This window comes from Hippopotamus amphibius, chromosome 8, assembly GCF_030028045.1.
Source record: "Hippopotamus amphibius kiboko isolate mHipAmp2 chromosome 8, mHipAmp2.hap2, whole genome shotgun sequence".
NCBI lineage: Eukaryota > Metazoa > Chordata > Mammalia > Artiodactyla > Hippopotamidae > Hippopotamus > Hippopotamus amphibius.
In genome coordinates, this window is record NC_080193.1 from 53035156 (window position 1) to 53047470 (window position 12315).

The 12315-nt window shown below is 43.0% G+C and overlaps 1 protein-coding gene across 5 annotated transcripts in view; it reads left to right on the forward strand.

The window, feature by feature from the left end:
- ACMSD (aminocarboxymuconate semialdehyde decarboxylase) overlaps positions 1-12315 on the forward strand; it is an 87973-nt gene that overhangs the window by 7991 nt on the left and 67667 nt on the right. For 3 of the 5 annotated variants that reach the window (XM_057744316.1, XM_057744319.1, XM_057744317.1), the window contains exons 2-3: positions 367-411; positions 11305-11401. In XM_057744316.1, coding sequence (XP_057600299.1) covers positions 367-411; positions 11305-11401 — 142 coding nt within the window. Of the gene's footprint in view, positions 1-366; positions 412-11304; positions 11402-12315 lie in introns of those variants that run through there. The other 2 variants (XM_057744318.1, XM_057744321.1) reach the window with 2 other exon arrangements.

Sequence of the window (12315 nt, forward strand, 5' to 3'; positions counted from 1 at the left end):
CTAAAATGGTATTTCCTAAAGAGTGGTCCTTACGGTCTGTACTCCTGGCGGTTCAGAAAGGATTTTAGGTGGCACATGAACAAATATTTTTAAATGTTCATCCGTATTTGAAAATTGCAATCTGCATTGGGAGAAAAGGTAAAACCAGCACTTCTATGGTATAGAATTTTCTTCCTGAATAAATACATTTCAGGAAAAAAATTGATTGGGATATAAATAAGGAACAAGTGATCATGGGCGTGGGGAAAAATGGGAAGGTGTTGCTTGAAAGGATGGAGCTCGGGATGCTCTGCCCTGGGGAAGCCCGTTTCCTGCAGTCCTCTCTGCTTTGGCCTTCCGGTCTAACTGTGCTTCCCCTCCCCGCAGAGATTCGGTTACGGAGGCTGGGTGCAGCTCCAACACCACGGCAAGGTGAGTTTCTCCTAAAGCACAAGCGAGCCTCAGACCCAAGAATATCCTGAGTCTGAACCTTCCAGCAGGCGGGCCTCCAGGGACCCCCAACTCTTTTGCCCTCTGATTGACTTTATAGTAGGCAAGGGGACAGCACTGAGGTTTCTCAAAATTATTTGGAAAAATGGGGATAACTTCAAAAAGCAGCCTTTAGGAAGGTAAAATTGGAATTTGAGAAGCCATTAAGAAGTATCTCTCTCTTGCTCTCTTTTTTTTTTTTTTTTTTTTTTTTGCCCTGGAACCAATTTTAGCATTGCTCTGCATCAAAGAAGCGACCAGGCCCTCTCCATAGTTATGACAGTATATTAAGGCTGACCAAATAAATGGAACAGTTTAGGTTTGAGCACAGGCCGAGAAATTAAACAATAGAGGCAAAGGGAGGAGAAGCCACTGTTATTAAGGGTTGCGTTTGGTCAAAGGAAAGAGAGGAGGAAGGCTTGGGGCAAAGCATTCAGCAAATAACCAGGCCTGAGAGTGAGCTGCAAATCTAGGGCTGCACAGAGGTCAGGTCTGACTTCATTTTCAGAGGCATCACATGCCCTCGTGGAGTGCAGAAGGGACCCCCCCCCCCGAGCTCCCAGCAGAGCACAGACACGACTAAGGCAGGCCCTGAAGGACTGATGGTGCGGGAGGACCACGTGTGCGGGTAACTTAATGTACTGTGACAAGGCGAGGACAGCTTCTGCACCAGGTACTGGAGGACATAGATTTGGGCACTCAAGATTGGAGAAGGCCTCCTGGAAGAAGTGATGCTCATCCTGAGTCTGGAAGCAGAGGGGAAGGCTTGCTCAAGGAATAAAGGAAACAAAAAAGCAAAGACAGGGAGCAAAGGCATGGAGATGCTAAACATACGTAAGCCCAGAACTCAAGCACTTGGCTGGGGCTGGTACCAGCATTTCAAAAAGTGTGGTCTATGGACCAGCAAGTTCAACTTCACCTGGAAAATTGGGAGAAAAATAAATTCTTGAGCCTTTCCTCAGACCTACCAAATCAGGAGTGCTGAGGATGGGGCCAGCAATCTGGGTTTTGACAAGCCTTCAGGGGGTTCTGATGCTCACTCAGGTTTGAAAACCACTGGGGAGATTCACTCACTCACTGATTGTTATTGACACCTATTGATGCCAGGCCTTCCACCCTAGACACGCGGAACTTGCGGGTGAACAAGACAGACATACTCCCTGCCCTCGCGGTGCTCAAATTCTAGGGAGAGACAAGCAAACGTGATGACTTCAGAGAATGGAATAAAAAACCAGTGCTGTAACAGCGAGTGACTGGGGAGATTCACCTGGGCTGGCAGGTCAGCGAACCAGCTAAGACTTAGAGGATGAGAAGGAAAAGCCTGGAAGAGTGTCCGTGGCTGAGGCAACAGCAGTTGCAAAGGCTACCATATGAGGAAGAGCTGTGTTCGAGGAGCAGGAAGGAGAGCAGTTTGGCTGAGAAGTGGTGAAGGGGGAGATGGAAGGAAACAAGGTAGGCGGGGGCCAGACCATGGAGGGACTTGTAGCACGTGCTAAGGAGGTAGGGTTTTCCTCTCAATGCAACGCGAATTCTTTGGAGGGTCTTAATGGCTGAAAAAGGCCACCTTGTCTTCTCTGTGGAGGATGGGTAGAGGCAGGTAAGAGTGTGGGAAGCAAAGTGGTAGGAAGAAGCTGGACAGGTAGGCAGAAGCCTCATCAGATGGGTTCTTGGAGGATGGGCTTCAGCCTTTGTACTTGATCCTGAAGGCAGTGGGGAATCATTAAAGAGTTTTTTAAACATCAGAATCTCTGGGGCAGCTCATTCTCACCTTCATCAAAGACTGCCCACTGTGCCAGTATAGACACTGGGCTGCACTTCTCCCATGAAAAGTGCCAGTTCCTAGCCTGGGAGCTGGTGATCTAAGTTGGCCTCAAGTCTATGCAAAAAGGAAAACAAGGTGAGTGGAGATGATAAGGCCACTAGGAAGCCCCAAGTGCAGGAATAGGCAGCCTGTAATTTTTTTTTTTTTATACCATGTCCCAGGCTACAGTTTGTAATCTTGACACTGGATTTGAATGGCCTTCATTTCATCTTATTTCTGTGTCAAGAGACTGCAAAAACTTAACAGCAAATCTCAAAAAAAAAACCACCCCAAAACAAACAAAAAAAACCCAAGAATGAAAAATATTTCTAGTCAAATCTATTACCTGATAAAGTAGTCTTACAAAAACAAAACAGTGACATTTGCCTTTCCTCTGTTTCAAAAACAAAACAAAGCAAACCAAAACAGAACCAAATTGGTATTTTTCATAATTACAGTAGTTAGGGATCACAGTCACTGGAAAACAATGTGCAAAAATATACAAATATGCAAATTCAGCTAAGGGTAATGAGAAAATCCAGCTCTTTGGGGTTGAAATTTCTTTTCATCCTCCTGTATTCCTTTAGTGAACAAATCTTTTTTGTCCCCCATGAATGATTGACCTCAGAGATTCCTGTTTTCTGAAAGGTCTTTCCAAAACACTTCTCTGGTCTGTCCTATTTGTTTCTCTTCTTAACCTTTGGTTTTTCAATGCTTTTGGAATGAACCGAGGGGTTTTGTTTGCCATGGTAAAACCTTGTTCAAACTGAAAAACATCATTTGCCCTTGGGTTGAATATTTATAATTTGGTTGAAAATTTATAGAAGTATATATGGCCTCCTCCCAGGAGCTGCATGGGGTGCAGGTAGAATTGAGTGCTAAGGGCAGGAACACCCGGTAGCGTCCAAAGGAGGCCAGGCACAGGGCCCAGTTCAAGCCCATGGGTCAGCAGCATCTAGAAACATCCACTGAGTGTTTTTCAGGCCCCTGAAATACAAACGCGCACACGTGTACACACACACATACACACACACGCGCTATTTCCATCACACTTAGCATTTTCACACACACTATTCTGTGTGATCTTCAATCATCAGGTTATTTCCCTCTCACGGGGAAGCCGGAAAGACACTCAAATGAATAAAGAACATTCAGACAGTGACAATTTTGTGCTGAGCAAAAAGAGACAAGTAGGGAATTCAGGGGAGTGGGAAGGCCAAGGCAGGGGGCAATTTTCATGACGATAAAGAATCATAGAACTGTAGGGCTAGGGATCATCTAGTCCAGGGTTTGAAAATACGGGCTGCAGCCCAACAGTAAGTCATAACATCTATCCAGTGGGTTAGGACAGCTTTAAAGATAAACTGGATTACAAAAGAAAATAGTAGAATGTATTGTTCATGGTAAGAGTAAGTATTGTTTCATGAAACTTTTGTCTCATGAAACTTTTGTAACTGCATAAATAGATATATACAGCTGTGCTCGGCCACAATGGAAAATATATTTCTTAATGTGGGGTCACAGTCAAAATCCATGGAAAGCCATTCATCTAGCCCAATGCCCCCCTTTCATGTTTTTTTTATTTTTAAGGTTAATTTTCCATTACATAAGTAGAATCTGAATAAATACTCCTTTTTACATTTAAGCTATTGAAGATAAAGCTACAGTTCGTTTGGATCAGCACTCCCAATCCTCAAAAGCAATTCCTAATAACTGTTTGGTGGTTATCTTTCTAGACCTTTTCCTAGATTTTCCTTATATATACACGCACCTATAGAAAGGACATAGTATTATTTAATATGCTTATGTACACATTTTTTAGCTAAATCAATCAGGTTCCACAAAGGGCATACTTAAAATATTTTGAAAAGAGTTAATAAAGAGGCTATTTACGAAGGTGCAGGCATGGGATAAAGTTGTGGAGGTGGGCAGGGGTTAGATGATGAAGGGTCTTAGGTCGGGTTAAGGAATTTGGATTTTACCTTCAGGGCAATAGGAATCCATTCAAGAGTTTTAAGTGGGGAGAGGTAGCAAGATCTGATTTAGGGTTCAAAGAGTGTTCTCTGCTGCTTTGCGGAGATTGGGTTGGAGGGGAGCAAGAGTGAAAGCAGAAAGAGATGAGGTTGGAGGCTGGAGCCGTTGTTTAAGTGAGAGAGGATGGGGCCTGGACCAGGGCTGGAGCAGTGGAGATGGAGAGAAGTAGACCACTGCAGGGTCTATTTTGGAGACAGAATTAATGGTATTGGGAAATGGACAGGATGGTGACATGTCAAGAGAGGGAAGTGAGAGAATGATGTAGTCTCAGAGGGATGAGAAAGATAATGCCGACATCAAGGACAGAAGCAGCCAAGCCAGGAGGACAAGCAGATCTGGGGAGAGATGAGCAGGATGACTGAATAGAATTGGAGGTGGTTGTAACAGAGCCTCCTGTGGAGCTGTCCTTCAGAACCTTGTAATGTGAGAGATGGAGTGATTACAGAGGCTGCTTCCTGGTGACAGGGTCTAGGCCATTTCTGCCACCTCTGAGCCTCAAGCCCAACCAGCCTGGCAGCTTGCATGGTCTAGAGGGAGAGCCTGAATGGGCACTGGGGCATTCTGATGATGAAACACTGAATTTTAAAATACATTTTTTTCTTTTTTTTCCGCTGTGATATTTTTTTCCCTTGTTGTCCATCCATTCTATATTTAATAGTTTGCATCTACTAACCTCAAACTCCCAGTCCATCCCTCCCAACCTCTCCTCCCCCTTGGCAACCACAAGTCTGTTCTCTATGTCTATGACTTTGCTTTTGTTTTGCAGATCAGTTCATTTATGTCATATTTTAGATTTCACATGTAAGTGACATCAATGGTATTTGTCTTTCTCTTTCTGATTTACTTTACTCAGTATGATAATTTCTAGTTGCTGCAAATGGCATTATTTCATTCTTTCTTTTATGGCTGTGTAGTATTCCACTGTATATATGTACCACATCTTTTTATCCATTCCTTTGTCAATGGACATTTAGGTTGTTTCGATGTCTTGGCTATTGTAAAGTGCTGCTACGAACATAGGGGTGCATGTATCTTTTTGAATTATAGTTTTGTCTGGATTTATGTTCAGGAGTGGGATTGCTGTATCATATAGTAATTCTATAAAATACATTTTTAATGACACACAAAGCAGACATTTGAACGACCAGCCATATTTGAACTCATTTGCAGACAGTATTAGAACTAAAACTTAAGAATCAGAACTGTTCGAGGTGAAGTTCCTTAGGAATCAGACTCTGAGATGGAGATGAGCATGCAGAAGGTTTATCAGGAAATGCTCTTAGAATGGACATCAGTGGAAGGGAAAAGGAGGAAGCAGGATAAAATAGAGGGCAATGTTGAGCTGTGATGTAGTCTCAGTGGAGGCTCAGCTGACCCCATAAGAGGCTCTAAATCTAACCTCCAGAGTTGTCCCAAGTTGGGGGGCAGGGGCAAAGAAGAGGGGCCTTTACACCTCCACAGCAATCAGTCATTGGAAGTGGGCTTCCCTGGAAATGAAACAGGACTTTAAGGGAAGTGGCTCTCTTCACCCAAGGCAGTCTTCCTATCTCCCCATAGGGGCTGACAGCTGAGAGCTGTCTACTGGTAATGCTCCAGAAGCTAGGAGAATAAGTCCTCTCTTCCTGAAGGGGGGTCTTAGGGGCATATCACACCATCTTGGGAAGGACCCTAGACATAACTTACTCTAGGCCCTCACTGTATAGTTAGAATCTGAAGTCCTGGGAGGGTAAGTGGTTTACACATAGGATTCGGGTCTCAGAACCCCTGTAGCTATCACGATTTCCACTACCCCATGCTGTTCTGGCTTAAAAAACATTAGACGTACTGTATGTTTGAAATGAGTTATCTGGGTGGCAATGGATGGTTGGAGAATTTTTTAATTAAAAAAAAAACTTGGTTTTCTTTTCAGAGTTTAGAAAAAAACATAATTTGTTTCTGGGTTGAATAATTTAGGGCAGGTTGCTCCAATTACTTGATTATTAGTTAAGTTTAAGATCTTGGTTGATGTTGGGGTCAATGTTAAAAACAGAACCTAAGAGACCCGCCAGTTCCTCCCCTAGCAGCAAGTGCTGCCTTCTGAGGCCCGTTTATATCCCTGCAGGGATCCTGGGCTCCTAAATATCACGTGAGAGAGATCAGGAATTGATTCTCCATAGTAATTCTTGGGTCCCAAAATTCTGGTTGAGAAAACAATGAGAATTGGGAGCTTATTGGGGCACAGCTGCTCTGTGGTAAATTTCACTCAGAAAGAGCTCCACTGACAGCCACTGTCATTCATTTGCCAGCATAAAGGGTGTGGAGGGAAAAGTTTAGTAAGTCCGATTCTCCTGCAATGTAATTAGGGCAACCTCTCTGCTCCCCCCCCAAAACAGATTGGACTCCTTAGGAAATTACAGTAATTAACATTTGCTTGCTAAATAGACACCAATTACCAAATATCAGCCTGACTGGGTGGAAAATGGCTTCATGAACCTAGTCCCAGTTCTACACCACTAAGTGCTCTATATCAGCTAAGCTCTACACCACCACATTTCATGGACTTAACAGTAAATGCAAGAATTGAACTAAATGATCCATTTCTGCTTAAACATGGTCTGCTTTATCTAAAACCAAAACTTACTCATGCACCTCCCAGAGAAACCCAATTTCCTCTCCTTGCCATTGATAGTAGATGGTAAAATCTGGCCATCATTCACTGAGCAAGCTCTCCGGACTGTACTAAGTTCTTTACAAACATTCTATTATTGCATCTTCTGTATCACTCCATGATCTTAGTTGCAAACAACAGAATCTACTCTAGCTAGTTTAATTAGAGAAGCAGCTCACAGACCTTTGGGGTTGGGGGGGGGCAGGCAGGAGATCAAGCTCAGAGGATATGCTAAAATACACAATGCCTAATACCTGGGAGGGGCTGCTCTAGCAAGGCTGCCAGTGCTGCCACTCCTGGTTATAGACAGGAAGCTCGTGCTGATGGTGCTGAGATTGGAGACCAAAGCATTGCAGCCTCTGCTCCAGCCATGTCTGACACCTCAGACAACACCCTTGATAAAAGGCGGATTCTGCAGAGTCCCTGCTTCCTCACAGGGCTCACTTCCAAATCAAAGTCACACATGGGGGCTTCTGACTGGCAGAGCCTAGAGCACATGCCAGTGCCCAGCTACAAGGGAGGCTGGGGAAGTGGATTCTGAATTCGCCCCCAAGGAAGGGAGAGTCATAATGTGAAAATATCTTCACATATAGGAAGTGTCCCAAGGATGTTGGGTGGCTACAAGCATGACAAATAAAATGATCCACATTTTACAGATGGAAAAAGTGGAGTTTAAATTCAGAAGGGCTGTAACTTAGCCAGTTATACTGCTAGTAAGCAATTTAATGAGATTTAAACCCATGTCTATCGAAATGCAAAGACTCTGCTCTTCAGCACTCTGCTACACTGGGTATTTTATGGTAATCAAGCTTTCCTAGTAACAAGCAAAAGAAAAATAAAACTTCTAATTGCCAAAGGAAAGTTTGTTTCTCAACGTTTTCTCTTTTACCATCACCCCTCTCCATACCCTTCTTTGCCAAATCAAAAGATGTGTTCCTATATTCTATTTGTGCAATCAGTATCAGTCAGGACTCTTGCTTGCAAACAAAAGAAACCAAGAATGGTTAGTTTAAGCAGAAAAGGAATCTATTGAAAGTATTTTAAGCCCCTCAAGAATTACAAAATGCTTAGGTAAGCACACTTATGAAACGTGGAGGAACTAAGGGAAACCAGGTGATTGAAGCCACAGCCAAGGCCATGCCACAGGTACAGCCTGGTTAGGACACTGCCACCAGCACCACTGCCAATGGACATAGCTCATGGCCACTGCTGGAATCAAAACTGGCAGCATAAACTCAACTGTTCCTACCTTTTTACATCACTTGATTTTGATTCAAAACCAAGCATTGATTGGTTAAGTTTGGGACAAGGAGAGCAAGTATTTGGGTTTTAGTAGAGGGAGGCTGGGCCCTGCCTCTACCAAGACTCTTGTAGGAGATTCGCCAACCCAGGAAGGTGATTCAGATGCTGTCATAGTCATCAAAGAATCAGAACTGAGGCAAATCAATCTTGATGTCCTGATCTCAGAGACTCAGTTCTGCTTGGGTATAGACACCTGCCACAGTTACACAAGTCACTTGCTCAATGACCTGTTCCCCAGTCTGTGAGCAAGGAAAACATGAATCTGAGGGCTTCCTCATGCCTGCGAGATGTGAACAGGGTACCTCACTTGAACATGAAAAGTGGTCAGTCTCCTCCATGCAGGAGATGGGGAAGGTTCTGTCCATGGATCAGAAGGACAAATAAGGAAGCTGTGGCAAGGCCTGAGTGCAAGTCATGATCAAGCAAAGAGGAGGAGGAGGAGGAGGGCAGAGGAGTCCACCAAACAGAACTCAAGGCCTTTGATCACCACATGCCTACACGGCCACCACATAGGCCCCAAGGGCAATCTGGAGGCTCTGAAGCACGACCAGAGGTCATGTGTCCTTAAAGCAGGGTAACATCAGGAGACAGCCCAGTCTCTAATTAGCCATACATCTTTTTTTTTTTTTGGGGGGGCGGGGGGAGCCATACATCATTAATAACTGATAGTAAGAATAACTAACACTTCACGTGTCAGATACTCTACTAAGTGCTTTATATAGATTTATCCCATCTCATGCTCACAAGATCCCTTTAAGGTAAGTCATATTATTTTTTAAGGTAACTCATATTATTATACCTATCTTAAAAATGAGCCAAACCCCAGAAGTTTCTAGACAGAACAGCAAGCAGGACAGAGTCTGAGACTCCACAGATATTTGATGTCACAAACCAAAGGAAACCACAGAGCCATGGCTGAATGGGATGAGTTTGAACTAATCTGTGCCATCTGTCAAAATGATTTAAAGGAAGTGGCCATTATCGACTCTGACCATGACGCTGTCCCACCCGTCTTGTTCTCTGGGCCCAAAGAAGTCCAAATCCAACTTATGAGTGCCTTGTATGCTAGGTGATAAGCTGGAAGCAACACCTCCTCATGGAGCTGAAGAGGCTGCAATGAAGGCAGAGTAACTGAAGAACCAAGAATCTACTTTCCTGCCTAAAGCAACAGCTGACCTGTCGCTCCAACCAGGCCTGGTCAAGTAAAGAAGGCTGTGCCCTGGTTATGTCAAATCCTCCAGGAGATCCAAGAGTCTAGCATACATACTTCAAGTTTAAATAACAAGAGAGAGAAAGATATGCAGATGTTCCAAATTCAACATCACTGCAGAGCATAATAATAATAACCTCTGAACGAAATAATGCCATTTTGCAGCAACATGGATGGACCTACAGATTATCATACTAAGTGAAGTAAGTCAGACAGAGAAAGACGAATATCATATGGTATCACTTACATGTGGAATCTAAAATATGACAGAAATGAACTTGTCTATGAAATAGAAACAGACACACAGAGAGAACAGACCTGTGGTTGCCAAGGGGGGAGGGGTGGGAGAAGGATGGATTGGGAGTTTGGGAATTACTAGATGCAAACTATTACATATAGGATGGATAAACAACAAGGTCCTACTTTGCAGCACAGGGAACTACATTCAATAGCCTGTGATAAACCATAATGGAAAAGAATATGAAAAAGAATGTATATAAAGGTATACCTGAGTCACTTTGCTGTACAGTAGAGATTAACATAACATTGTAAATCAACTATACATCAATAGGGAACTTCCCTGGAGGTCTAGTGGTTAAGACTCCATGCTTCCAGTGCAAGGGGCATGGGTTCAATCCCTAGTCGGGGAACTAAGATCTCACATGTAGTGTGGTGCAGCCAGAAAACAAACAAAAACTACATATCAATAAAATACATTTTTAAATAATAATAATAAAATACTAATATCTACAAAAAATAACAATAATAACCTTTGGCTTATAGAACCTCTGCTCAGCCAACTCAAGTACTCTGTTCTTTGTCTCCATGGATGGGAATCTGTGCCTTAATTTCTTCCTTTTCTCACAGTCTTCCCAACCTCCATGCTTATGACCTAATTTTTTTGTGGTAGATTACTAACTTGTCTTTTTTCTTCAACTATATATCCTTAAAGTTCTACATCAGTCAGAGAAAGTATCTTGCCCACCTTAAGTGCTAAATAAATATTTGTTTTATAAATAGAAAAAAAAGATGAGCAAACAGAGGCTCAGAGATGTTGTCTGGCCACACAGCAAGAGGCGGAATAGGGATCTGAACCTTAGCAGTCTGATTTTAGGGACCTGGATCAGAACTTTTCCCCTTTCTTTAAGGATCAGCAACAGGAGGCCCAATTTAGAGCCCGCTGCCATGCTTCATACAGCCATTTAGTTGTGCCCCCCCCCCGCCCCCCCGCCACACTAAGTATTAAAAGGTAGTATACAAGGCAGGCACAATGCCTGGTAGAAGTAGCAGCTCAGCACCAAATTTCATATGTGCTGCAAGACTGATTCACTGCATGGCCTGCCTCCTCCTGCAGGTGTTGACATCAGTGAACCCTGCTCTGCTAGACAAATTATTTACTCTCACTATCCATCTCTTGCTTCTCTAAAAGACAAAAGCGTTGGACTAGATGGTTTATCTCAAAGGTCCATTCCAATTCTAAAATGTTATAAATCTAGAGTTTTCCAGGCACTTGCCCATCCTCGTGCATCTAGTAGCCAGTGATTCAGGTTGGCAAAGTGACAAGTCATCCTCAGTCATGCAGTCTCAAAAGGCCATGACCTTGACCTTGTTCTCTCTGCCAGCCACTGACACCCACAGAGCACGCCACTCCAAATCCAAGCCAATATTAAGCCATGAGGACAAAAAGTTGAGTTCTATTAAATAAACAGATTTCTACTTCTTCAAGGATTAAATAAAAACCCCTAAAAAGGTTACAGGAGAACCACATTCCAAAGCATACAAGGAAGGATTAATCTAAGTAAGCTTAGGTCACCTTTCGCTGATGTGAGTTTTCTGCCCTAGGGAGAAGCTAAGATGCTGAAAGATGGGAAGGTCTTCAGAGTGGTTCAAGAAAACTGCTGGGATCCAGAAGTCCGTCTTAGAGAAATGGACCAAACAGGTACTTACCATGAGAAACGCTACTAGTGTTTGCATCTGAGTAAGATGCATGTCTGTTCCTAAAGTCTGTTGACTACTGTACATGATTTATGTGATGACAACTTCTGATCCCCTTTTTCCCACCAGGCCAGGCTGTTCCAGCTTCAGTGGGAAAGGGATGGCACCTTCTACTGTGATGTTTTTAGAGTGTGGATTTAAAATTTTTTGAAATTAGGTATACCCTGTTTTAAAGTAGAATGCTATATTATCAAAAAGATAAAAGTGGCATTTTATTATTTTTAAAAAACAAGTTCAAATGCATAGTATTTACTTATCATACAGGCAATTAAAGCAGTAAAAATTAGAATTCTCAGATTAAGAATACCAACTGCCTGCTTAGTCAGATTCAGGATCTGATTTCTTTCTGTAGTTTATTTCGGTGCACAGTTCACAGAACATCCCCATTGACACATAAGGGGTGGAAACAGAAGCAGTTCACAAAAAAACCTTAATCATGTAATCTCAGAATACTCTACAACAAAATCAATCGAGAAATTTGAAAGAAGAGAGTTGGGAGATTTTTGTTTAAAAGCTGAATCACTAACAATTTCTAAGAACTGCTTGCACATCCTACATTTAAAAATCAAACAAGTCCCCAGAATTTAAAAGCATTTAAAAGACTATCTAAAACATGGTATGACAGCCACGTTGTGCTTTCACTTGTCACTACCTGGTTGGCTGTGCCACCGAGGAGAGCGTGTTCCAACAAGAGAATCCAGCCTTTGGGCTCGCGTGGGCTCTGCCCAGGGTCTGGGAGGGGAACTCCCCATGACAACACTGTCAGGCCTAAATTTTGACGTCAGTGGTCTAGATTTAATCCAGAAAACAAAACAATTCATACGCACAAATGAAAGAGCCTCTTAGAACTACCACCTT